The sequence below is a fragment of the Penicillium diatomitis genome (genome assembly GCF_028827545.1).
Source record: "Penicillium diatomitis strain IBT 30728 chromosome Unknown utg000001l_segment0_segment0, whole genome shotgun sequence".
In the NCBI taxonomy this organism is placed as follows: domain Eukaryota; kingdom Fungi; phylum Ascomycota; class Eurotiomycetes; order Eurotiales; family Aspergillaceae; genus Penicillium; species Penicillium diatomitis.
The window spans coordinates 2785349-2811447 of NW_026623173.1; the positions used below are offsets into that span (position 1 = coordinate 2785349).

General features: G+C 51.7%; 8 protein-coding genes across 8 annotated transcripts; 6 read left to right on the top strand and 2 right to left on the bottom strand.

Annotated features, from left to right (window-relative positions):
- Window positions 1-3551: 3551 nt before the first annotated feature.
- Window positions 3552-5155, top strand: N7539_000769 (putative salicylate hydroxylase; the record flags this gene model as incomplete). The annotated part of the gene is made up of 6 exons (XM_056930373.1): window positions 3552-3554; window positions 3623-3712; window positions 3782-3839; window positions 3914-4652; window positions 4723-5051; window positions 5118-5155. 6 exons carry the CDS (start codon window positions 3552-3554, stop codon window positions 5153-5155), a joined length of 1257 nt encoding a protein of 418 aa, XP_056794666.1.
- A 401-nt stretch (window positions 5156-5556) lies between these two features.
- Window positions 5557-7338, bottom strand: N7539_000770 (argininosuccinate synthase; the record flags this gene model as incomplete). The annotated part of the gene is made up of 8 exons (XM_056930374.1): window positions 5557-5920; window positions 6001-6080; window positions 6135-6623; window positions 6692-6744; window positions 6805-6969; window positions 7039-7080; window positions 7142-7184; window positions 7324-7338. 8 exons carry the CDS (start codon window positions 7336-7338, stop codon window positions 5557-5559), a joined length of 1251 nt encoding a protein of 416 aa, XP_056794667.1.
- A 1057-nt stretch (window positions 7339-8395) lies between these two features.
- Window positions 8396-9689, top strand: N7539_000771 (2-oxoisovalerate dehydrogenase subunit beta; the record flags this gene model as incomplete). The annotated part of the gene is made up of 3 exons (XM_056930375.1): window positions 8396-8955; window positions 9028-9593; window positions 9652-9689. The coding sequence occupies 3 exons, from the start codon at window positions 8396-8398 to the stop codon at window positions 9687-9689; spliced, it is 1164 nt and encodes a 387-aa protein (XP_056794668.1).
- Window positions 9690-11896: 2207 nt separating this feature from the next.
- On the top strand, window positions 11897-14226 carry N7539_000772 (uncharacterized protein; the record flags this gene model as incomplete). The annotated part of the gene is made up of 2 exons (XM_056930376.1): window positions 11897-12006; window positions 12315-14226. 2 exons carry the CDS (start codon window positions 11897-11899, stop codon window positions 14224-14226), a joined length of 2022 nt encoding a protein of 673 aa, XP_056794669.1.
- A 1731-nt stretch (window positions 14227-15957) lies between these two features.
- On the top strand, window positions 15958-18275 carry N7539_000773 (putative DUF21 and CBS domain protein (Mam3); the record flags this gene model as incomplete). The annotated part of the gene is made up of 2 exons (XM_056930377.1): window positions 15958-17102; window positions 17183-18275. 2 exons carry the CDS (start codon window positions 15958-15960, stop codon window positions 18273-18275), a joined length of 2238 nt encoding a protein of 745 aa, XP_056794670.1.
- A 2147-nt stretch (window positions 18276-20422) lies between these two features.
- Window positions 20423-21022, top strand: N7539_000774 (putative progesterone binding protein; the record flags this gene model as incomplete). Its single annotated transcript, XM_056930378.1, has 3 exons — window positions 20423-20513; window positions 20677-20772; window positions 20844-21022. 3 exons carry the CDS (start codon window positions 20423-20425, stop codon window positions 21020-21022), a joined length of 366 nt encoding a protein of 121 aa, XP_056794671.1.
- Window positions 21023-21302: 280 nt separating this feature from the next.
- On the bottom strand, window positions 21303-23399 carry N7539_000775 (mRNA-binding ribosome biosynthesis protein NOP4; the record flags this gene model as incomplete). Its single annotated transcript, XM_056930379.1, has 1 exon — window positions 21303-23399. One exon carries the CDS (start codon window positions 23397-23399, stop codon window positions 21303-21305), a length of 2097 nt encoding a protein of 698 aa, XP_056794672.1.
- Window positions 23400-23644: 245 nt separating this feature from the next.
- On the top strand, window positions 23645-24628 carry N7539_000776 (DNA repair protein RAD10; the record flags this gene model as incomplete). Its single annotated transcript, XM_056930380.1, has 1 exon — window positions 23645-24628. The coding sequence occupies one exon, from the start codon at window positions 23645-23647 to the stop codon at window positions 24626-24628; it is 984 nt and encodes a 327-aa protein (XP_056794673.1).
- Window positions 24629-26099: the final 1471 nt, after the last annotated feature.

Below are 26099 nucleotides of genomic sequence, written 5' to 3' on the forward strand. Positions count from 1 at the left end.
AAATGAGAAAATGAAGTATGACCCATCTATCTGAAGAAGCATCACGAAGATTTGAAAAAAAGAAAAAAAAAAACAGAATCCTACAACGCATTCATCAATCATTCATCTGTACACTTTTGTACATCCTGTTTGCTCCGACTGAGAGAAAGAGACTGTCCCCCAAACGACACAGACACATAAGCATTCGATCCCTTGTTGTTTCTCAATTACGACAACCTTCCGCTCTTGACCAAGGCAAGGGACATGATCATCTCAGCATTTTCTCTTATCATCTCTTTATTTGCGTGCTCCTGAAATTGCAGTCTTCTTCCCCTCTTCCGACATCGTGCACTTCCCCAAGACTCACCATTTGCCTCATTTCTTCTTCTTCTTCTTCTTCTTCTTCTTCTTCTTTTCGAATTTCGAATTTCGAATTTCGAATTTCGAATTTCCTTTCGTCTCTCTTGATTCAAGCATGTCCAAGGCGCCTCTTGTATTTCAATTCGACCATATGACAATTCATCATTTCCGAGATCATTTAGCGAGACCTTCCTCTACACTTCTTTTGCCCCGTTGGCACGGCGGTCTCGCTTTTTGTCACACGCAAAATATAATGATTCCAAATCCACAATACTATTCTTACCCAATCTCTGAGCTGATCAGTAATCAACACTGTAACCAGGGTATTCCATGCAGACCCCATACGCCGCACTTGATCCGGGCCTAAGCCTGCCCCCAGATATCGTCCCTCGTCCACTTTCTATACCCGTATTCAGCGTCGTCAAGCCGCCACCCACTCTAGAAGATACAGCGTAGATCGAGAGCAAGCATCGTAGTGAGCAGTGAGCAGTGAGCCATGTTCCGCAAACCGTAAGCACTAGATGCGCAGACGAACTGGCTTACAACAGCCGATCGCAACAACAGCCCGGACAAGCTTTCGGAATCCGTGGATGCGTGAGCTACCCGGGTATCTTGAATCATCCACACGGTTTAGCTAGTGTTTACCCTCTACACTCTACAGTGCAGTATTGAGGTGGGCACTCCGGCACTGGGCACCAGGCTGTCCCGTGAAAAACGGGGACCATATCCGATTCAACCACTTAGATCGCACTCTCGAGTCGTGTCCCTTTGCGAGCTACGTGTGCTTCAAGTTATGTGTCAGGGCGGCTTGACTCTGGAGTTTCCACCCGTCAGCGAAACCAAGGGACCAGAGTCCTGGGACGGCCCGAAACGACCTCGGACTCGGATGGATGTCCCTAGCACACGATGCCGGATGCGATGGAGAACTGCCTGTATGTGAACACTTTCGTCGTGGTATCAGTGAGACTCCATATGAAATTGTGATCGGGGGTGAAAAAAGCACGTACTGTGGTAGAGGGACGGGAGACCAAGGCACGCCATCTGAGACTAATGTTGAAGGATCGAATGTTCGAGACATACATGATGGCGGTCCGGATTACGGATTGAGGAAAGTGATAAATCAACGAATGAACGGATTGAAGAATTGTGGAACGGGGTGTTTGATGTGTGGTGTTTGGTGTCTTACTCTTATCTGATTCTGATCTCTCCCCCTCCCCTTTGGGTCAATTCCGTTTTCGAAGATATGAGACAGTGCCAAGAGGTTAATTAATTTACCTGAATAGATGCCAAAAAACAATTCGATCCAGTGGAGATTCTGGACACGGATCTGAGACTCTCGAATGACAGTCTGCGCTATCTTCACGCTTGATCTTTTGGAGGCAGTAGGGTCCCAAGGAATACAAAAGAGGTGCTTGACGTGCAGATACACACTGTGAGGAGTATGGTGGGGGGGGGGGGGGCTCGCTCGTTGATCCTTGCGAACAGGGGTCTCCACCCGTGACGATTGCTAAGCATGCCAAATCCATGTGCAGGATGGAGGTGGAGGTGGAAGGATCAGCACTATTGTGTTAGTATGACTAGGAGTGGAGCAGTGAATGCTCAGTACTAGTAGGTAAGTAGGTAGTATGACAGTCAGTGTGAAGGTAGCTTGGATGTTGATGAATGGCAGTTTGCTGTTCTGCTTTATACCACAGTGTGGGAGTATATTGCTCTGTGTGGAGACTTTGAGTGAAATCGCTCAAGAGATCTTGATCTTGATGCTCAATGCTGAAGAGAGGAGAAGGTGAAGAGCAGGTACATCGTACACACTACATGGTGATGCAACTACTAGACCGGTACACAGGATCTACCACCTGCAACCGGCGAGCAACCTCTTTCTATTCGATCACATACATATCAAGCCATGGGGCTAGCTATGGACAGCCTAGCAAGTTGGACGTTGGACAGCACCAGACGAGGTGACGGTCATTCCTGCTGACTCAAGATGACTGACTCACGACACAGACCCTTATTTTCAGTCCCTCCTTGTCAGTGACTGAATGATTCAATCAGCTATCTGACTCAAGCTGCGGCGCTATGAACCGCCAGACCTTCGGGACGGACACGGTCGAGGAACAACTCTCCCTTTGGCCGGATATTCATCGAACAAGGTCCTTTTTGCTCGCAGGCGGAGTGTTCAAAGGTGATATCTCGGAGATGGAAATTTCTCGAGAGGAGGCAGTCATTGCTGCCAATGCTATTGGGGATCGAGAGCCATCTCTGTCTCTCGTTCAATGTGTTTCATCTGGAGCCCGCCGAAACATCGTCGCCCTGCTGACGGACCGAGGGCGGCTGATAAGGAGACCGTGGATGGAGACTCAGTTGTGGATCCCATTCGGTGATCAGCCGACGGCTGCTATAGTAGGTAAAATCCATGAAGATAGGCTGAAAGATGACGTGAGACTGCGAGGCAGAGGCCTAACGAAGGCAAGAAATGAAGCAGAGATGCAATAGATAAGCGTAGCGAGATGGATATCGTACAATTCTTTTCCTTCTGAGCGTTGTTCTGCCGTCTTCAAAGTCAAAACTGACGATTTGGAGACGGCTCAACTACGGGACAAAGGATCAATGCACCGGTGGTGATCCCCTACTAGATTAGTTCCTGTCCGAGCAGTTGGTTGTTCATGAAGAAGTGGATAATAATGGAAAGTGATCAAAAGACCTAGATCTCCTGTAGAGTTTAGAGTCCCATGTTCACCCACACGGTGGAGCCCACTGTAACGGCCGCATGTTTTAGCATGGGACGTTGGACCCGACGCACAGTGTCCATGAGCGAAGATTCCATGAGGACACGGGTCGATTCTAAGCCAAGAGAAGTACTGGTCATGATGGGGATCGATTTCGGTAAAATCTCCGAGTCAATGTTATCACATCGGTCAGATCAGCAGGCCCGTCGAAATCCAGGCATAAAGCTTAGGTGGGGGCAGAAGCCTCGAATATGATATATTATGTGGATCATGTCACCCCAGAAGCATATCTGCATTCTTTTCGGTTCGATTGTAATTGTCTGAGAGACTTTAAGATCAACAAAACTAGTTGGTTCGTTGTGCCAATCGACGATATGGCAAATATAGAGCAGGCGAGCGTGCCGCTCCGAGTGGTTATTGCCGGGTATGTTCTCTGCTGGCGTTGTCGATCAGGAATATGAGGCAGCGAGCTGACCATAGACAGTGCTGGTATGTTTTCTCCGGACGGATCGACTGCCCACGACATTATCGATGTCTTGTATTCCGGCTGACTGGAGTTCTCGCGGACAGGTATCGGTGGAATGGCCGCAGCATTGACTCTGGGACTTCGAGGTCACCAAGTCATCATCCTTGAAGCAGCTGCTCAAGTAAGCAAATCCATATCTGCTTGTTGGTCTCGAATCTGGCCGCCGTTGTTAACGTGCATTGATTCAAAGCTAGCCGAAGTCGGAGCCGGGATTCAAGTGTCTCCGAACATGTTTCGATTGTTTGAGCGTGAGTCTGAACGCCAAAGGACTTTCAACATGTCGACATCACAGACCATGTGGATGTGATCTAACCTGTTCTAGGCTGGGGCCTTGCGGACTTGATCCATTCCCACAGCGTAGCACTAGAACACATCCATATTCGACGCTGGAAGAACGGAGAACTCCTCGCGACCACACCAGTCAACAAGATACACGGTCAACAATTGGTAATCCACCGCGCTGACCTCCACAAGTGCCTCGTCAAAAAGGCCTTAGCCCTTCCAAACCTTGAACTGCGAATCGACTCGCGAGTTACGGGCGTAAGTCCTTCTCCCGGGTTTGTGACGCTCACAAACGGGGACGTCATCCATGGCGATATCATCATCGGCGCAGATGGTGTCAAGTCTGTTGTCCGCGAGTACGTACTGGAGGACCCAGCCTTGAAAGCCATCGCCACAGGCGACGCCGCGTACCGAATAACACTACCGCGCAGTCTCATGGAGAAAGATGCAGATTTGAAGAAATTGATTGCTGAGCCACAGGCCACCCGCTGGGTTGGTCCAGGCCGACACATCATCGCCTATCCGGTGCGGAACCACGAGCTGTGTAATGTGGTTCTCATTCATCCGGATCGACAAGGTATGGAGGAGTCGTGGACAACAAAGGGCTCGAAACAAGCCATGATCGATAATTATGCCGGCTGGGACCCTGTCGTTCACAAAATGATCAGCCTAGTCGACGAGGACGATGTACTCGAGTGGAAATTGTGTCTGCATCGTCCTCTCAAAACCTGGATCCGAGGCTCGGTGGCTTTGTTAGGCGATGCGTGTCACCCGATGCTGTACGTGACTCGAATCAACAAAGAAGAGTCGAGACGACGCTCGAGTGATGCAAGCTAACTCAAGAGCCAGACCATATGTAGCACAGGGCGCAGCACAGGCGGTTGAAGACGCGGCCGCTCTTGGCGTACTTCTGTCGACCATCTCCTCTCGACGAGAGATCCCCCAGGCTCTTGCGGCCTACGAAACATCTCGGAAGCTCCGAGCAGATGGAGTTCAGCAGTCGGGTTCCGCTAATCGTGTGACTATGCACTTGCCCGACGGACCTGAACAGGTCGCTCGCGACGCGCAGTTCCGACTGTCAGCAGTAGGAGCGAGTCCGGACAGATGGTCGGATCGTGAGATGCAGAGGATATTGTGGGGTTGGGATGCCGAGAAGGCAGCTTTGGAGGCTTGGTGTGGTAAGTGGCGGTGCTTTCCAAGTAATCGTTGGACTGATTTAACACGATCATGTTGTTTCTTTCTAGAGTTGAACGGCGGTAGTAAACAGAGCGCAAGATTGTAAAACGAAAGAGTATCTCCTAAGGAACCAGAGGATTCTCGAGGGCGGATATCAACTACTCACTACAATGTCCTTCCCCCATCGTGGCGTGGACTTTCATGATGACGACATCAGAGCTCACTTTGGAGATTCATCACGTACGACTTGACAGGCTTGCACGTTGTGATATGATCATGTGTATGTGTCGGGTTTCTACAGATAATGGTATCAAAATCCTGCTGTAACTTTTTGAATTTTTCATTATACATTCATTTCAGATGATTGATCCTCCAACCCAAGGAATATAGCAAGATAAGTTCGTTCCTGGGAAGCAAAAGACGGGGGTATTTTGGTGACGGAGCGGACAAGCCAGTGATGCTCAACATGTGGCCTACCTTCCTTCTATAGTAACAAAGCGAAGACCTTTAAAGTCTCTCGCCGGCAGCGGCCTTCATCTGGCCGTACTTCTTCAGACGGATAGCCGAGACGTTGATGAACCCGGTGGTCTCAGCGGGGGAGAAGTCACCGATCTCATCCATGGAAGACTCGGTCATATCGTAGAGCTTCTCGGTCTCGGAGTATCGGCCCAACACGCTCATGGTGCCCTTGTAGGCGCGGCAACGGACAACACCGTTGACGCTCTTCTGGGAAGCGGTGATGGACGCCTCGAGGAACTCACGCTCGGGAGAGAAGTACATGCCGTTGTACAGGAGCTTGGAGTAGTTGAAGGTGACGAAGGAGTCACGGAGAGCGCGGACCTCACGATCCATCACAAGGCCCTCGAGGTCACTGATGAAGTAGATAGAAAAGACGCAGGTCAGTAACTAGCAGTCGGACAAGTGGAAATTGGATTCAGTTGGTAAACTCACATGTGAGCAGCGCGCAGGCAGGTAAGACCGGGGGTCTCGTAGCAACCTCGGGACTTGATACCGATGAAGCGGTTCTCGACCTAGTAGAATATTAGCGACTGAGCATTATAAATGGTGGCGCGAGCGCAACTGACAATATCGATACGACCAACACCGTTGCGGCGGGCAATGGCGTTGGCAGTCAGGAAGAGCTCGACAGAGTCGGTAACGGTCTTTTGCTGACCCTTCTCAGTGTACTCCAACTTCACAGGAACACCCTTCTCGAAGGTGAGAGTGAAGTCCTCAGGCTGGTCAGGAGCGGTCAGAGGATCCTGGGTCAGCTTCCACATATCGGCCGGAGGAGTGATGTTAGGATCCTCGAGGATGCCGGCCTCGTAAGAGCAGTGAGCCAGATTCTCGTCCATGGACCAGGGCTTGGATTTGGTTGATGTGACGGGGATGCCCTTCTCGGCAGCGTAGGCGAGGAGGTCGTTGCGGCCGGGGAATCGCTCGTAGAAGACGGGGTCACGCCAGGGCGCAATGACCTTGATGTTGGGCTGAAGGGCGTAGAAGGCAAGTTCGAAGCGAACCTGATCGTTACCCTTGCCAGTGCAACCGTGGGAGACGGCGAAGCAGCCTTCGCGCTGAACATCGGAAAGCAAGATTGTCAGCACAGATGATTCGGGAGATGGGAATTGTGGACTGGACGAACCTGGGCAACTTCGATCTGAGCACGGGCAATGACGGGGCGTGCAAGAGATGTGCCTTGCATTTCGTTAGTTCATTGCTCGTGGATTGGACATTCACGGTCAATGGATTACACACCAAGCAGATAGACGTTCTCATAGACAGCATTGCAGGCAATCGCGGGGAAACAGAGCTCCTCAATGAATTCGCGACGAATGTCGACGATCTCGCACTTGAGGGCACCGATCTTCAGAGCCTTCTCACGCGCGGCCTCGAAGTCTTCTTCCTGACCGACATCGGCCACTGTAAATTTCATTAGCGAGTTGTTCCCCCTCATATAGAGAGAGTCTTTCGCAAAAGAGGTGCACATACTGAAGCAGACGACTTCGTAGCCATCCTCAATCAAGTACTTGACTATTGTCAGAATTAGCGGCGTGTTATCGAGCAGTGTTCCTGTCAATTGGCAAGACCGTACGGATGCAGCTGGTGTCAAGGCCACCGGAGTAGGCAAGGCAAACCTATTCGAATAACGCTGTTAGCTTGAATTGACAAGATGGCGTCGCAGTTGCTGACGGACGAAGAACTAGCGGTCTGCAGACAATTGGCAGTGAGGTGATTAGGGAGAGAAGGGCGGGGGAAGCAATTGAGACGCCATACTTTTCCTTTAGACATGTTGTGTGATGTGTGAGGTGAGGGTATGTAAAGATGAAGAGGAGAAGTTGTGAATGGGACGATTGAAAGTTAAAATACTCTCCAGATTCAATTGTTGAGTCACCGAGGGGGACAAGGGCTACTTTTGGGTGCGGGCCATAATAGAGGAGTCATATTTCTTGGCGCCGACACCGGCTCTGGCGATAAGCTTGCTGATAAGGAGATGATGTACAGCGGCTCCATTTTTGAGCGAGAAAGTGCGAGAAAATGACCTAGTGCTGTCCGTGTGGCCGATCTAACTGGATGGAGCCATCCGATTCTCAAACTGCCTGAACCCACCCTTCGGGAAAGTTGTCCCGGTCGCAATTCGGTTGACTGTGATCGGTTGAGCTAAAAAGAAGTTCAGAGTTCTTAGCTGCAGTGGGAAGTGGCTGCTGGGTAAGTGGAGAGACCGGCTGCTTGATTGAGGAGTCTTGAATAACCATGTAATTCAGTACTTCTTGGTAGTACCATGAGGCTTCGATTCTTGATTCATGTTACAGGAGCCGTACGACTACAGCCAATCTTTCTCTCGTGACTCAGGACCCCGATGGGGGATGTTACTCGGATCCACTATGTAGGATTGTAGGTTGATTTCCCAAGTCGAGCTATAAATCAAGGTGAGCTCGAGAGCAAAGACAGGGAACATTTGACACCAAGGCTACTGATTGTAGCTTAAGCAATTTGTTCATACGTTGTGATGGTAAGGTACTGGTAGTCTGGTAGTAGCATACACTACTAGTACCTTACTACCTACTCCTGGTAACTAATTGGAATGTCCATTCCAAGCTAACTGCGATCGATTCTGCCAGGCTCTGGTCGGCCGCACCGCCTTGTCTCCGAGCTACACCCAAATGGTGTTGCGTTTGGCATGTTTGCATTCGCGGTTATTCTCGGCGCATCCCCGCAATTTCCCCCGGACAAGCGATGAGACTTGATGAGAGCTTCCTCTTAAAGAGATTTGGATCGACTAGGGTGAGGTTTTCAACCGTTCTGACTCTGTAAAAGGCTGGCTTTTCCATCTACACAATCTCTCGAAATGTCCTTACCTCGATCAACGCGGAGGCTAGTGCCGCGAGTCACCAACCGATGCTACTCGAGTGCTCCCTCGCCGCGGGCGAAGCTCAACTTGCCCATTGATTACAAGAGTACGCCGATTTTACATCACACACCATCATCCTTGTCTAATGTCTCCGAGTTCCCGGCCGGGGCGACCAGCAAGAAGTTGAACTACTTCCAGGCAATCAACTCCGCCTTGAGGACAGCTTTGACGAAATCGGACAAGGTCATGCTGTTTGGCGAAGATGTGGCTTTTGGTGGTGTTTTCCGATGCTCGATGGATCTGCAGACAGAGTTTGGCTCAGAAAGGGTCTTCAATACTCCATTGACGGAACAAGGAATTGCTGGCTTTGCTATTGGGGCCGCAGCCGAGGGCATGAAGCCAGTGGCTGAGATTCAGTTCGCCGACTACGTCTATCCAGCCTTTGATCAGATCGTCAACGAAGCTGCAAAGTTTCGGTACCGAGAAGGCGGTACTGGAATAAATGTCGGAGGTTTGGTGATTCGGATGCCCTGTGGCGCGGTCGGGCACGGTGCTTTGTGAGTCTTGCGTATTAGTACTGACCAAGGAAAGCTCATTACGATCCGGCGCTAATTGCCAATCACGTTCAGGTACCACTCACAATCCCCCGAGGCTCTTTTTGCACACGTACCCGGCGTTCGAGTCGTGATGCCTCGATCTCCTGCCCAGGCTAAGGGTCTTCTCCTCTCCTCCATTTTCAACCACAACGACCCAGTCATTTTCATGGAGCCGAAGATTCTCTATCGCGCAGCTGTGGAACACGTGCCCAATGAGTACTACACAATACCTCTCAGCAAAGCAGAAGTGATCAAGCCGGGCAAAGACTTGACAATCATATCCTACGGTCAGCCGCTTTATCTCTGCTCATCGGCGATCTCGGCTATCGAAAAGACAATGAAAGGTGTCAGTATTGAACTAATCGATCTGCGAACCATCTATCCATGGGATCGACAGACCGTCATTGATAGTGTTCGCAAGACAGGACGAGCCGTCGTTGTTCACGAAAGTATGATCAACTACGGCGTCGGTGCCGAGGTTGCTGCAACTTTGCAAGAAGGTGCATTCCTTCGTTTGGAAGCCCCCGTGAAACGAGTGGCCGGGTGGAGCACCCATACCGGTCTATCTTATGAGCAGTTTATTCTCCCCGACGTGGCGAGTAAGTTATTCTCTCCCAAAGATCTCTGGTCAGCAATATCAGCTAATCTTCCAAAAAGGAATTTACGATGCGGTGAAACAGACTCTGGAATACTAGACTTCCACTGAGGACTTTTCAATATCATAATAGAACGAAACCCCACGTTCAGGGGACACAGCACGTGACCTGTCCAAGAGTAGTTGGTAAAAAAAAATAATAATAGTACGCGATCATCCCGTCAGATTGGAAGCGTACAGTTGGGCGATAGGCATCGGAAAACTCATGCAACAGTGGATGATGTGGTATTGGGAGTTGAACTCCTTTGGGGCGGATGAGGGAGGTTGAACCCCTGAATTGAACACCAAGGGTTGTTCTCGACAGCTAGTACTTCCAATCCTGTATCGCCCACAAACAAAACATTGAACTGCCCTAAGATAGTGTTGATGAAGACTTGGGATAACCGCTCGAGTATTCGGTCCGAAACATTGAAGATGGACTTCGCCTTTGCTTTTTCATGCGAGTTTTAGCAGAATTCATTCACTCAACTCGAATCTGAACAACAAGTGGAAGAAAATGACATCAATGACCTTGATCCCTATGACACTTGGCGGCTATTGAATAGATATGTATTACATGGATGGCGACCCGACCATGGACGGTGGGAATGGCGGGCGCATCCACTCGCGACAGTTTCACTTCTCAGGATTACATTCCGTTGATCGAGGAAAAAATATATATCCGCAGTGCAGCACACATGATGCCTGGAAATCAGCCCGGGTTGATCCCGTGTACCTCCCCCTGCATTTTCGCCATGAGATCTCCTGAAGCTGTCTCGTAGACTCGATTTGAAGTTAAGCAGTTGTTTTCAGCACTCAGCCCATTTCTCTTGCATCCATCGAATCCACAATCCAAGCTGGCCCTTAATGGCAAGCAACATTGCGCCCGACGTGTGGAAAACTCGTGAATTGTATTCGCAGCATGTTGTACCGCATTGAGCGGAAATATCGAGATCAACTATCCAACTCCTTCATTCAGTTTCGAACGCTAGAATCCGTCCTACATCTAGGCATGACCGTAGTGAACAAGTCAACACCGGTCGCTTGGTCGCTTGGGTCAAAGTGCATGACCCTCGTGGTCTTGATTCTTACGCCTTGCACACCAGACATCAGACCAATGTCACGTACTCATGTCCGACATGCCAATAGAAGTATTGTTGTTCATCAGGTAAACTTGATCGGACTGTATCATTCGAATGCGACCACAAGAGTGTGTTCCTGTGATAGAATAACAATGTTGTTGTTCCCCACGGTCGCGCTTCATGTGGAGCGGGTCCTTGCAGTCTTGGCATGGAGCTTCAACCCGATTGACCATTTCGACGCGGCTACGACGCCACAGTTGCGGCAATGCGGGAGCTGCATTGACGTGTCTCCACATAACGGCCCGACAACCTTAATTGATAATTGATATCTGTTGATATCATATGAATAACTGCTGACTGTAGAGTGTCATTCTTCGAGAAATAACGTCGATGTAAAGGTACTGTGGTGGAGAAACAAGCGATGCGGGAGAGTTTAGGAGATGAAATATCAGTTTTGGAGCTGCAAAGGGAAAGAATGGTTCGAGTGCGAAGATCATTTGGATACCACAAGACCCCGTACACCACCTGAATACTCAATGTCTGTGTAGACGCCGTGGTGAGGTTTTCTGCCAGCTCCATCGCCCTCCACCCTGCTCGCGCCTGGAGGGTTCTGCCTGTTTGATCCCAAAGTAGCAAACAAATCGCGTACGGGTGGGCTAGGCAACATAGACACGCGAGGAAATCACGATCCCTAAATTCTGCCATAAACACGACAACAACAACAAAAACAACGACATGTGAAAGCAAACATTCGCGCTCGCCAATCCACTAGCTCGAAAAGCAGAGTACCTGAGGAATATAAATACCCCCAAAATTTTATTCTTCCACCTCTCCCCTCTTCTTCTTTCTCTCCCTCGTGCGCTCGCCTTTCAACGTCTTGGTTAACAACATCTTGGTTAACACAGTTTCCCTTCCTTGGTTAACAACGTTTTCCATATTGACCTTGCGAGCATCGCCTTCCTTCGCCCTGGTCATCTGGTTGCTTCTGTAGCCAGGTTGATCAAACCTCTTCTTCGCCTTTCCTCGTTGGCTACTCTTGTGGCCAGCTTAGGAAAAACCTCATTCTTCCTCTTCCCTTTCCCTTTCCCTTCCCTTTCTCTACCCTTTCACCTATTCCCTCTCCCCTCCCTACCCCTCATCTTCCCTCTTCCTCCTTCTGTCCTCGTCTTTCCTTTCGGTATCCGCAATGGATTTCCTGAACAAGGAGGATGATAGCTTTGGTGTCGTGGGGCGCCTTGTCATGCCCTTCTGGACCGTCATCATGATCATCTACACGATGATTCAAGCCTCTTGCGGGTTCGTGGCTGGCGTCGTCCGCGACTACCACCTTCTCCGTCCCTTCTCCCCCCTCTTCCGTCTCCTTTCCCCTGTCCGCCGTCTCGTCTTTTCCGTCTTGGTCCGCTTTTTCATTGTGAAAAGGTAAGTTATTGATGTGCTCTCCCTCCACTTGTGAATTTTTCCCATGCAGTCATACCTTGCGATTCCAATATTGCCGTGCCCCACCTCACTTCCCTCTCAGCATGATCACACATCGTCTTCACCTTGCATCCTGCCTCATCTCACCTCATACTTTGAAAAAGTCCTTGACTGACGTTCAAACACAGCGATGAAACCGTCAACAAGACACTGCCAGGTGTCAAGTCTTCCGCTTCTGCGGTTCCCGGAGCCTTCCCTGCTTCGCCTGTTGCCTCTGCTGCTGCTTCGCCTGCAGCTTCGCCTAAGGTCTCGCCTGCAGCTTCGCCTGCCACCTCTGCTGCCGCTGTCTCGCCCGCCGCCGCCGCCGTTATCTCCTCCGTTGCTTCTGCTGCCGCTGTCTCCCCTGCTCCCGCTGTCTCTCCTGCTGCCGCTGCCTCCGCTGTCGCCTCTGCCCCTGCCAACCCTCGCCTGCTCTCTGTCGAGCAACGTGAGGCCGCAGTCCGCGATGCTGAGCGCGCCCTTCGAGAACGCGAGGAGACCCTGGCCTTCCTGGAGAAAGGGTTTGACGACAAGGAGGCCCAGCTGCACGACAAGCTCGCTCGTGTGAACAAGCTGGACGATGAATGGAAGCTTCTGGAAAAGGAGCGCCAACTCATCGACGAGCGCAGCCGCGATCTCTTCCGTCCCACTCTCAAGAAGAGCACGGATCCACTCCACCGACAGATCAAGGAGTGGAAGCAGAGACATGCCGACGCTGTCCGCCAATTCGAGCAGGCCAGCCAGCAGGCCGCCGAGCAGGCTGCGGCCTATCAAGCACTGGTCACCAATTTCGACCAAGCTGTTGCCGCCGCCACCAATGAAGAGTGGACTCGCCGCGGGACCGAGCTGGAGCGCCTGGCCAATGATGCGATTCTGGCTGCCCAGCGCGATGCTTCCGCGGACAAGCAGCGGGCTTCCGAGGCCGAAATGCGAGCTGGTCTGGTCACGAGCCAAAACAGCAAGCTCGAAGGCCAACTCGCCATGGCCAACACGACCATCGTCGGACTTCGTGATCAGCTCGCGCGCGCAACCGAGCGGTACGAGGAGGCCGAGCAAAAGCTTGAGCGCGTCCGCAAGGATGAGGAGGTTGCTATCAACCGCCTCCAGTGGGGTTCCTCCGTCGACATGGATCAGGACACCCCGATCCGTGGCAGCACCGACGACCCTGCTGTGTCGCTCACGGCCGCCTTGCGCGAGATCGACCGCCTGAACGGTCTGTATCGTGCGGACGTAGGCCAGCTCCGGGGCAAGATCATGAGCCAGAACGGCGAGATCGGTCGCTTGACCAAGCAAGTCCGAGCGCTGGAGGCCATGCCTGAGGTCAACGCCCTGACCGTCACTCTTTCTCGCGTGGCTCTTACTCCCGCGGCCCCTGCGACGACTTTCGAGAGCAAGCTCGTCCAGACCGAGGAAACCGGGACGGCCATCGAGGCGAAGCTTGCCGAACAGCAGGCCGAGCACCAGAAAGAGTTGATGGCGCTCGACTACCGCAGTCGAGAGTTGATCGACGGGACTCGTGCCAGTCTTGAGGCCCAGGTCCTGCAGCTCGAAGAGGCCAACGCTCAGGCCCAGGCTCTCTTGGTCGCCCGCTCCGCTCAGTCTGAAGCAGAAGTTCAGACTGAGCCTGTCATGGTCCTCTCGGCAGAGGAGGCCGCTTACGGCGCTTCGTTGGAGGAGCAAGTCTCGTCTCTGCGGGAGCAGATCCAGCTGCAGACAGAGCAGTTGGAGCAAGTCGCCGGTCAAGTCAACGAGCACCAGGCCCTGCACCAGAAGAGTCTCGCGACATTGACCCATGTAATTGGGCTCGAACTCAGTGCAGCGACCCTCCGCGACCTGGTCGACGAGGCGTTGAAGGCGTTGGAGGACATCGATCAGGCATACAACGACCCTGCGATGAGCCTCCGACTCGTCAACCTGCTTGGCCCTGAAGGGTACCTCAAGAACTCTTTGGAGGACCTTCAAATCTCGGCTGACATGCTCCTTGGTGGGTTGCAAAAGACCGACGAGGGAATCGTCATCGTGGAGCAAGCGAAGTCACTTCGCCAATTGTTGCCTTCGTGAATAGGTAACATGGAACTGGGCATGATACCTCGCTCTTTTCCTCGCTCCCGAGACGGTGCTGATGGATCCGTTGTTGCCAAAATCTCCCCGCAACACGAGATACCTGACGCTCTTCCCACCATCGTCTGAGCTTCGCAGCAAGCCTCGCTCCTTCGCTTCTGGCGGCCCTTCGGCGACCTTCCGGTGACCTTCCGGCGTGTCTCCAATCTTTGGCCCGATCAAGCCTCGCGTTGCATTGAAGAGGGATTTGCCCAGCATGTCACACGTGCTCACCAAATAAGTCAGTGTGACTAGGCACCTCTAGCAGGCAGAGGGCAGATCCTCAAATTCTCTTGCTTTTGCCGACTGACGATTACCCAGGATGTCACATGAGCTCACCATCAAAGTCAGTGTGACTAGGTAATCCACGTAGACATAGAGCAAAGCCTCGTCGTGGCTATAGATGGCTACCCAGCATGTCGCATGTGCTCACCACATGAAGTCGGTGCGACTAGGTGCCTGAAGCCGATCGAGAGCTAAGCCTCGTCCTGCCTACCAGTAGTTGCCCAGTATATCGCATGAGCTCACCAACAAAGTCGGTGCGATTAGGCAACTTGAGCAAAAAAAAGAGTCGATCCTCGTCCTGCCGACCGATGATTATCCAGGATGTCGCATGCGCTCACCATAAAAGTCAGTGCGACTAGGTAATCTACGCAGATAGAGAGCAAAGCCTCATCGTGGCTGTAGATGGTAACCAAGCATGTCGCATGTGCTCACCACATGAAGTCGGTGCGACTAGGTGCCTGAAGCCGATTGAGAGCTCAGCCTCATCCTGCCAACCGGTCGTTGCCCAGTAAGTCGCATGAGCTCACCAACAAAGTCGCTGCGACTAGGCAACTTGAGCAGACAGGGTATAGAGCCGACTGTCCGGCCTCGATTAGGTCTGTGGTCCCCACCCGGGAACGGGGCACCTTCTCACGAAGGTTCTAGGGTGAGAGAGACGAGAGACCCGAGTCAGACAGTCCGGCCTTGGCCAAAGATTGATCCGCAGATGTGAGGAGGATCAAGGATGAGAGGGGTAACTGAACGAGCTGTGAGTTCCCAGCTGCCAGCGAGCCATTTGCCTTTCCCGGCCGCTGAAGACGAGATCCGTCATAGATGGATGATCCACCGTGCTACTATTCCCAGAGCACGAGACCCACCGCATGAGTCAGCCGAGCACCCGATCTCTGAGGTGTCAAAGGAATGACCGCACGGGGACTAGACCCTGCGCTCATTCGTCATCGGCTTAACGCTCACTTTCAACTTCCCTTTCGGGTTCGGGTCTAACGCATATTTCCTCTCGTCACCAGCAGCTGCGCGATTTCCCTCTCGCAACTCTCAGTTACATCCTTCCTCCTCACTCACGGTTGACATTTGACTTCTGGCATCTTCTTGTTGACGGTTTTGACGGTTTTGACGGTTTCCCCTTCCCTCTCGCTGCCCCTGCCCTGCCCTTGCCCTGCCCCGTTCCCTCTCCCCCCCCCCCCCCCCCCCCATTTCAAGCTGTGTGCTGGTCACCACGCAGCTTTCTCTATTAGTTATGCTCCGCTTGTGACCTCCTATATTCGACCATCCGAGCCTTCCGCCCTCGGCCCTGCAACAAAGTCAAGCGCTGCGACAAAGATTCGTGGCATCCAAGATCAAGCAACGGGTCCCATACCCAAAAGACAACATCAAAAACGGAGAAAAGAGCGACTTGCCATCTGAGAAATGGCTTCCCGAACAATCAATCTGCTTGCGGCTCGGCCAATTGTGCTGGCCCTGCTCAAATTCGTGTTTTTTGCGTTTTCGCACGTCCCGCTTGCCACGGCGGCCCCGGTCCTATCGCCATATCTCCATGCAATGGCTTCCGAAGAAGAGCCCCCGAAAAGTGCCGACGACCCCAGTCTGTGGCTCAATTTGAGCATATCAGCAGCCCTTGTGCTTAGCGGCGGCGCATTCGCCGGCTTGACAATTGCCCTCATGGGCCAAGACGAAGTATACCTGCAAGTGATCCAGACGTCTGGGGAGGGCTCAGAGAAGAAAAATGCAGCGAGTGTGTTGAATCTTCTCAAGAGAGGCAAACACTGGGTTCTTGTGACCCTCCTTCTCAGCAACGTGATCACCAACGAGACCCTGCCGATCGTGCTCGATCGGACCCTCGGCGGTGGATGGCCCGCCGTGTTGGGCAGTACAGCCCTGATTGTCATTTTTGGCGAGATCGTCCCCCAATCGATCTGTGTGAGGTATGGCCTGCCGATCGGGGCGTGGATGGCACCGTGTGTCTTGGTGCTCATGTACATTATGTCTCCGGTGGCCTGGCCCGTGGCTAAATTACTCGACAAATTGCTGGGAGAAGACCACGGAACAATCTATAAGAAGGCCGGCTTGAAAACCCTCGTCACACTGCACAAAACAATGGGCGAAGCGGGAGAACAACTTAATTCCGACGAGGTCACAATCATCTCCGCTGTTCTCGATTTGAAAGAAAAATGTGTTGGAACCATCATGACGCCAATGGAGGACGTGTTTACCATGTCTGCTGACACTGTTCTCGACGAGCGCACGATGGATCTGATTCTGTCTCAAGGTTACTCGCGCATTCCGATACATGCGCCTGATAACACGATGGATTTCGTGGGCATGCTACTTGTCAAAATGCTCATCACATACGACCCCGAAGACTGCAAACGTGTGCGCGATTTCGCGCTGGCCACTCTGCCCGAGACCCGCCCTGAAACCAGTTGTTTGGACATTGTGAACTTTTTTCAAGAGGGCAAATCGCACATGGTGCTTGTGTCTGAATTCCCCGGTGAAGACCACGGAGCATTGGGCGTGGTCACCCTAGAGGATGTCATTGAAGAATTGATTGGCGAGTAAGTTCACCGTTTGAAATCAAGGACCACCAATTGAGAATCAACCGCGTTGAGTGACGGCAACTGACGTCGTGTTCCAGGGAGATTATTGATGAATCTGACGTTTTCATCGATGTCCACAAGGCCATTCGCCGTATGGCACCGGCACCCAAGAGCCGAGTGCCCAAAGGAAAAATTGTAGAAGATCCGCCCATGAAGGCCACCTCACAACAAGACGACTATACCAATGGGGATAGCAAATCCTTCCCTGGTCCAAACAAGCCAACCTCGGAATCCATCCAACGTCGAAGCTCGGTAGAAGCCCCACCGCCACGATTCCATCTCCGCAGACAAGCTCAGGATCAATCGACAGATCCGAGCGACAACTGGGTCACACATCGAGGTGCCACGGATGAGATCCGTGAACACTTGAAGCACCTTGGCCCATCGAACCTAGCTAGTCGACCACGACAGACAAGGTATTCTTCCGTCAAAATCAAACGCAGTGGCACATCGCCTTCCCGCTCCGCATATACCGACGGTGAAACCACAATTGACCCCTCAGAATCGCAACCTCTACTTGTGTCGAATGGTCCACAAGGAGGCATTGGCGCAGGCCTCGTAACCCCCGGAGCGGACGCCAAAGATGGCGCATTTGCCGTGAAACTAGGCTACGGCACCGTTCCCGCTCAGGATCATGTCACCAAGGCCACCAATGCTCAACAATACAAAGATCTGCCTGGTGTTTCCATTCCTGAAGCAGTTTCGGAAGAACATGAAGATGGTGCCCGACCACCGAATCCCCGCAAACCGTCAAGCAAGAACAGCAGTGCTGCAATGAGCATGAAGTCCACAGACTCAAAGCCAAACGAATATGTGTCCATCCGCCGCGGTCCGACTCGCAGTGGCAGCATCACCGAACAAATTGTGGACATGAATGGCATCCGCAAGGTCGTCCTTCACGCCAATTGCAGCAGTTCATCTGAGAGTGAGAATGGAAGTTCCGTTAGGCGCTCTGGCGATTCTGGTCCCCACGAAAGGGACAGAGCCACAGAAACATCGATCCCGGAAGATTCACAAGCCTCCACGCACGATAGTCAACACAAAAAGCGTCGCCGTAAGAAGAAGCGCGGCAAGAACCACAAATCTGTTGCTGACGACAACTCCAATGAAGATCAACCTCTCCTGCAATGAACCTTCCATCGGCAGCCCGTTGAAAATCACATTGCGCGAGTCCTGAGTACATGGAGCGTTCTCAGACACACAGAGCTTCATCTTGTCATTGACTTACGATCGTGTTCATCAAAATGAATATTTCTTGGGGGGGGGGGGGGTTCCCATTCTTCGCACGGATCGCACGTATCCATGATGTTCCAGTAAACCACGAGCACAAGCGGGCCTCATCGCCCAGACCATTTCAATCGAAACAAACTCCGTCCAAAAAGATTCACACAAACCCACAATTCAACTCGCAAGCCTCCAATTCGATAATCTTTTCGCATCAACCACCTTTTATCTAACTTGGGCCGAGACTCAAATCAAAATCAAAATCAAATTCAAATTCAAAGCACCACTTCGGCCTACGTAAACAAGAAGAACGCAACTGAAGAAGAGCATCCTTAAAATTGAGGGAAACCCGCACAAGCATTGCAGCAGAACAATTCCCCCGACAGATCTGCCACCGTGTCCTTCCGAGATTGCAGAACACTTCATTCAGATTCAAAGCTTGCTTCAAACCCGTTTCGAAACTTCAAAGTAAGATTTTGACATCCCCTCCCCACCCCAAGCATAGTCAAGCTTGATGCAAAGTCGAGAGCCATGTGCCGCAGAATCTAAAAACTTCCACCATTCAGGGATCCTGGTTCTGGCCGTCATGACTCCTGGCTCACAGGGCCATCTAAACGAGATATTTTTGAGCAGACCTAGTGACCTTGAAGAAACACGAATTACCTATATCATTACAGCATCATTGCCTTTGCTTTCTTCAAATCACTTTGTCAGGAACGCAAATGCGTTGCTCTTCCTTCACCTATTTCGACCACACTCCCATCCACTGACCAACAAAGACAATCAATCATGGCATTGCATCGAATTTTTGGAAACGACGAACACGGCCACGTGTTCTCCGCGTTTCTGATCAGATGGTTGATTTCCACGAAACACGCCAGTCACCAGCCCAGACCATAATTTCCTTCAATGAGACAGCAGCTGCGAAACCGATCGCCTTCCTTCCCCTCTCAGCTGTTCTGAACGCTATTGCATGTTTCCTTGTGCCCCTTGTATTGGCCCTTTTTCTCTTCCACGCTTGTTTCTTTACTAAAACTTCATGTCTCGACTGTGCTCCATTACATTGTATATCTATTGACCGCCGCTGTATTCTGCTCACCAATTTTGTTGTTTCAGCCTGTTCTTGTTCTCACTGTCGCAATGGGTTTTCGGTGATTGAGTAACGTGCAATGTGCATAGCCCATTTATTATTTTCTCAATTTGATCCGGTTCTGAGTGTACGTGATATGCTGCTGTCAGCTTCAATATGGTGGATCTGTGTCACCTGTCATGTTCTTTGACGATACAAGTCCGAGAGCCCAGACTATAACATATGCTTTGGCGTAGGAAGTGGGTAATACTCAGACAGATCGACGTGTGTACGTGTAGAGGTGTGATAGTAGGGAATTTGAGTCACGGACTCTTCTTTAAATTAGCGAGATCTTGACAGACAGGTCACCTTCGTAAAGGGGCCCGCTGCGCGAAAGACAGAGAGGCTCCAGAGTCAGAGAGAGTTGACAGTCATGGGCGAGACCCCTCTGTCGGCAAATATAAGTTTAAAAATGATCAGTCTTCTGTATTCGTCAATCCGACCCGGACTCGATACATAACAACGGCGATTTTTGCGAAGAGCGTTTTTCCCATGAGGACTCACCAAATGGCCTTGGCCGTTGAACCCAGACCTCATGAAATTTAATCCCGAAGACTGAAAGACACAGCTTCGAGCCGTCGGGACGGCCCGAGCATGGAAACAGATGCCGCCCTCGGACTCTCCATGTGCATAAATGCATCATGTTCAGTGTCCACTAGCTACTAAGCTAGTGGCAAATTGGCATTGCCGAGATGTCTCTCACTTTAACTTTGCATAGATACCGACTCCGGTCTCCGACGCTGCTTACTTCCCCTGCGTGACCGCTCCCGACTGCCGTACCCCGCCGACCCCACGCTCGCAGTCCGTCCCTCGGCCCCCCGGCCGCCGTCGCAAAAGCCCAAAGCCCATCAGCAGAGAGAAGTCGTCTCCGATTTCCCCCCTCTGAAAGACATCACCTTGCTCAAGCACCAGTATCGACAACGACATGTCCGAACGCTTCGCTCCCAAGGTCCCCGTGCAGCTGGACCCGCCAAAGGACGATCCTATTCCTACAGAGGAATTGGCCAAGTGTGATGGTATGAGTTGATGAACGCCCTCGTCCTCGTCTTTCCGAACCATTCTCTATCTCGGCACTCTCAGCCCATTTTCTCGTGGTCTTTGGCCCGTGATGCGACTTTGATCCTTGAAGTTGCGCAGAAGCTCGGGCAGAAAGCTAATAATCGAACGTTCACTATATAGGCTCTGATCCCAACCGTCCAACTCTCGTCGCGATCAAGGGTACCGTGTTCGACGTCTCTCGCAATCAGGCTTACAGCGCCACGGGTCAATATCGAGGTACGTGGTAATATACCAAGAGGTTCCATCGAATATGACAACTAAGGGGTGCAAATTCGTGCGGGCTATAGTGTTTGCGGGCAAAGATGCGTCAAGAGCGCTGGCTCGCTCGTCGTTGAAGCCGGAGGAATGCGTGCCCGAGTGGCATGATTTGGATGAGAAGGAGAAAAAGACGCTGGATGAGTGGTATACGTTCTTTAGCAAGCGGTATAATATTGTTGGGAAGGTGGAGGGTGCGAAGAATACTTGATGTGTACGAGTTGAGGGTTTCATGTCACCTGTCAATTAGGGCGTACCTTATAATCCATTATTTATAAGAGTTCAGACACTCGGACAAAACTGGTTTGTCAAATTGCAATTGCTTTTTTGTATTTCCAACATAACATGATGTGGTATCGCGAAAAGTCAACTCGGCCCCATTCGATAGATACATGACCAAATATAGAGACAGAAAAATATGGGTGAAGATTGAGCATGCAAGATGAAGAAAAGCCGAGCAAAAAGCACCAAAGAGGGAATATAAGAAGTCACTACGCCTTGCCTCGTCGAGCTTTCCGCTTCATGCGCTTCTGTGCAATGATACGGTTGCGTTTGGCGACCTTGTTCTCATCGTCATCTTCCTCTGGCTCCTCTTCACCATCCTTGCCCTTGCCGCCGCGCTTCCTCTTCATCCCCTTGTTTTCGGCCTCCTCCTTGGCGGCGGCCTCTTTCTCTTGCTCTGCCTTCTCCTTATCCAAACGCTTCTTCTCCTCCAGGTCCTTGCGGCGCTTGATGATCTGTACGTTTTCGATGGCGAACTCGACGATCAAACGCTTCTTGCGATCCTTGTCCTCCTCATCGTTGTTGGCAGGAATATCGATGGCGTGACCATTGAGCCAGCGGAGACCCATGAGTGCGTGTCGATGTGTGAAGTACTCGATGAAACCGTATCCACGGCTTCGACCACCACCACCCTTCTCGGGGACCTTGGTACCCTCGCGAGTCTCGTAGACAATCATGGCTTGTCGGACAATACCCTGCTTCTTGGTCTTTCGCATGTGTTCCATCTCCTCCATTTCCTCTGACGAGCGAGACTTTTCTTCTTTGGAAAGCGGCTCACGAACGCCGTTCGTTACGTCGGTAGCAAAGCCCACGACGGCTTGACGGGCGAGTTGCTTGAGGTCCTTTGAGGTGATGTGACGAGGAATGTTTCGGACAGATAGACGGGTGAGACTGAGGTGCAGAGCTGGGTTCTTCTTGATGAAAGTCTCACGCTGCTTGAAGCTAGCTTCACGCATCTTGACTTCAGAGGGTGAGAGTTTCTTGTACATGGGCGAATTCGAGGCAATTGTGCCCTCAGACAAGAGATAGAGACGACGCTTATCCTTGTCACGTACGAGACGGCGAGAAACACCCTCGTCATTAAGTCTTGTCGCTTCACGCTTGTTCACTGCGCGGGCGACTTGAAGAACACGACCATCCATGGTGTATTTGCCACTAGGGTCGGCGTCCTCGTTCTGAAGAATTGAATGCTTCATAGCGGGCTTTGACCGCTCCTTGTCACCGGCAACAAATTCATTGGTCTTGGGGGCGCCTCGAATGCAAGCAACGGCATCATCGACCTTCCAGAAGCACACGAATCCAGTGCCGCGGGGGCGCTCGGTCTCGTGATCGACCACGATACGGGCGTAGCGAAGAGGCCCGAATTGTGTAAAGTGTTCGTAGAGAGACTCGTCGTTGCAGGTGAAGGGCAGGTTGCGAAGGAAAATGGTGCATTCTGTGCGGTCGTCTTCTTTCTCTTCCTCCTCCTCGTCTTCCTCGTCGAGGTCGTTCTCCGCTCCCTCCTCTAGATCCTCCTCCATATCCTCCATATCCTCGTCCTCGTCCTCATCCTCCTCGTCGGTACCGGCACCGTCATCTTTGTCCGCTCCAGAGGCGTCCTTGTCATCCATATCGACATCTTCCTCCTTGTCTTGACTCTCTTCCTGCCCACCTCCATTCGCCTTCTCCCATGTCTCTTTCTCAACAGCCCAATCAACAGCTAATTGACGACCGTCAATCTCTTTTCCGTTGATGGACTCAAGAGCTTTCTCGGCGTTCTTCTTGCCTCGGAGAACGACAAAGCCGAATCCTTGTAGTTTGTTGCCCTTCTTGGGCAGAACTGCGTGCTTGACTTTGCCGAAGCTGAGGAATAGCCGCGAGAGCTGCTCGGGTGTCTCAATGCTCCACGGAAGGTTGCGAATGATTAACCTGGGTGGCTGGTTTTGTGTCCTCTGATCTTCTCTGTTCTGTTTGTTCTGAATGGCGGCGGCAGCGGGCACACTCTTGCCCAACTTCTCATCAATCTCACGGTGACGAGGCTGCGCATACTCGACTCGAATTCTCTTGCCGTCAAGATCGGTGTTGTTGAATTGCTCGAGAGCGCTTTGGGCATCCTCCAAGTCGGCAAATGTCACGAAACCAAAGCCCTTTGAAATCTTCGTCTCGGGATTGAGAACGACTGTAGCGTGCTTGATAACATAGGAGTCGGAAAAGAATTCAGTGAGTCTCTCGGTGGATACTGAAGTAGGAATTGATCGAACGAAGAGGGTCTTGTTAGGCTTTGCGGCAGCCGAGGCCTGGGGGGTTTTGGCCGGTGAGGGTTCCATTTTGCTGATCGTAGTCTGCGAAAAGGCTCTCTCAGACAGACGATGCTTTTGTGTTTGCAACTCGATCACACCGAGTTGTGTTAATGCGTATATTCGGTCCTGCCGACGGGGACGAAACAAAAAAATTAGCGGCAGAAAAGGCTGCACCGACCGAGCGGTGAGACTTGGATCCGCGCTGCGGCATCCGATAAGCGGCCAAGCTTTATCGGAACTCTGGTCTACTACCATCAAGCAGGTTCATCATCATGGACGCCCGGTCGAGAGATGAGAGCCTACTGCAGGCTCGAGCAGGTGCAAGTGATGGCTCAACAACTTCACAGCCTGGGATTCCGACAGCAGGACAACCCAAAGTGCAACAGCCCAAGCCTCAAGCACTTCCCAACCGCTCAGGACCGTCGGCCATCCTAGTGTCGACACGTCAAAAGGGCAACCCTATCTTGAATCACATCAAGCTTCTGCCATGGGAATTCGCCGATATTCCGGCCGACTATGTGGTCGGAACCACCACTTGTGCCTTGTTTCTCTCGTTGAAGTATCATCGTCTTCACCCAGAATATATATACTCGCGAATCAAACTTCTGGCGGGAAAGTACAACCTCCGGATCGTCCTCGTGATGGTCGATATTCCGAACCATGAAGACCCGCTCCGGGAGTTGTCCAAAACCTCCATCATCAATAATCTCACGCTGATGCTATGCTGGTCTGCTCCCGAGGCAGCCCACTATCTGGAACTCTTCAAGTCCTCCGAGCACGCCCAGCCTACTGCCATTCGTACCCAACAAGCACAATCTTACAAAGAGTCGTTAGTGGAGTTCGTGACCACGCCCCGAAGTATCAACAAGTCAGATGCAGCGAGTTTGATCTCTACATTCGGTAGTCTGCAGAACGCCGTGAACGCCCAGCCGGAGCAAATCAGCGCTGTGCCTGGCTGGGGCGAAAAGAAAGTTCAGCAGTGGTGCAACGCAGTGCGTGAAGACTTCAGGGTTGAGACTGCCAAGAAGGCGTCTGCCCCAGTCTCCCGAGCGACGACCCAGAAGCCGAGATCTGTCCGGCAAGATCAGGTGGCCATGGCCGAGGATGAAGATGAAGCAGTGCTTCGATCCGTGATGGAAGAGAGCCGACGAATGGCTGCTGCGGAAGAAGAGTCCAGAAACTCGTCTCGGCCAACCGAGCAGCTCGATGATGGCATTGCAGCTGCACTGGCAAAGCTTCGAGAATCTGGCGGTTGAGATATTGCTGGCTGATAAATGGGAATTCTCGAACCCCCAACACCATTTGGTGCTCAATCCGTGTTGCGACCACCGTGCACGCGCAGAGCATTCGATGATTCGGGTCCATCGGCTGTGGCCTCCCGCATTTTTCGAGGCTAGCCGGCGCTGCATCCGCATTCCTTGGCAACCTCAAGCGCAAGACTTTCTTCATAACTTCCCGAGTTTACAGTCGTGGATCGCCTTTGCGCAGAATTTACTCTAGGTGCAATGTCTCAAAAGGATATTCCAGGTAGACTTTGTGGCGATCACATGCAAACTCGTTGGTTGCTTTACAGAGCCTACTGCTAATATCCTTTCACGCGGCAGCGATGTTCTCGCAGGAACAAGGTTGGATTTGATTGCCGCATCTCAGGAGCGTCATTCATATTTTCTCTTTGCTGTTCTCAAACACGTCGTCGTTGTTCCACCCGCACGAGACAAAAAACCTTGCCTTGGTCGCGTGAGCTATGTCTGATAACGGAATCGTTTCTTGTTTCCGACAACTCCAGCTTTCAGTGACATGCTCCAAGCTCTTATTTCTGGCGGTCTGCCAGGAACGGGTTGGAAGATCCTTCAATTTGGTCGTGCAAGCTCGCTTGTGCACAATATAAGATGGGCGAAGCACACACTGGGCTGTCTTCCATATGCCTCACATGATTCCAAGAATATCTCACAATTTTTCGAGAGACAAAGTATTCGAATCGAACCGCCGAGTGTCACTCTGTTTTTTTTTTTTTTTTTTTTTTTTTTTCAGTCAAAATTCAAGCACATCCAAGTTATTGCCGTCTAGTTTGAATAGTTCACTTTAAATGGAGACGGACATTTCTACCTTGCAGTCCCCGCATACCAAGGTGTTCATGGGGATTCCGCTACACAGCAGTAGCAAAACCCGAATCCAGCCCGTAGCGCGTTCCGACAACCACTCTACCTATCGGTAAGACCGCAAGTCCAGGTTGGAAGTTTCGGAGAAATTCCCCACTGGGGGTCGATTTGCCATGGTTACATTCCCGAAATCCTGATGATCTCCCTGGCCCGTTGAGGTCCAGGCGCAGGAATTCGAGAACCGTTCGAGCTGCTGCGAGTGTGATCTGCAAGTCTGACAACCTACATTCCATGCTCCGCCGAATCGTTGCACACTCTTTGCAGGTCTCTCACCTCAATGGCTTTTGTCAGCGATGCACCCAGTCTCCTTTGAGGCAGCTGCACCTGGCGACATCTTGGACGAAAGATGCACCTAACACCGAGAGATAGGGTGCGACAAGTCTCCGGATCAACACCTTCGCGGAGATGCTTCATCACGATATCTTGATGCGTGAAGTGGAACTGCTCATCTCTCGACACTCTGTACGGGATCGTCTTGCCCGCCATCTTGTGCGTGAGCCCCTTGATTGTGTCTTGGCTACTCCGCTACCTTGAGTCGTTTCAGACTTGGGTTCTACAGCAACCCGGT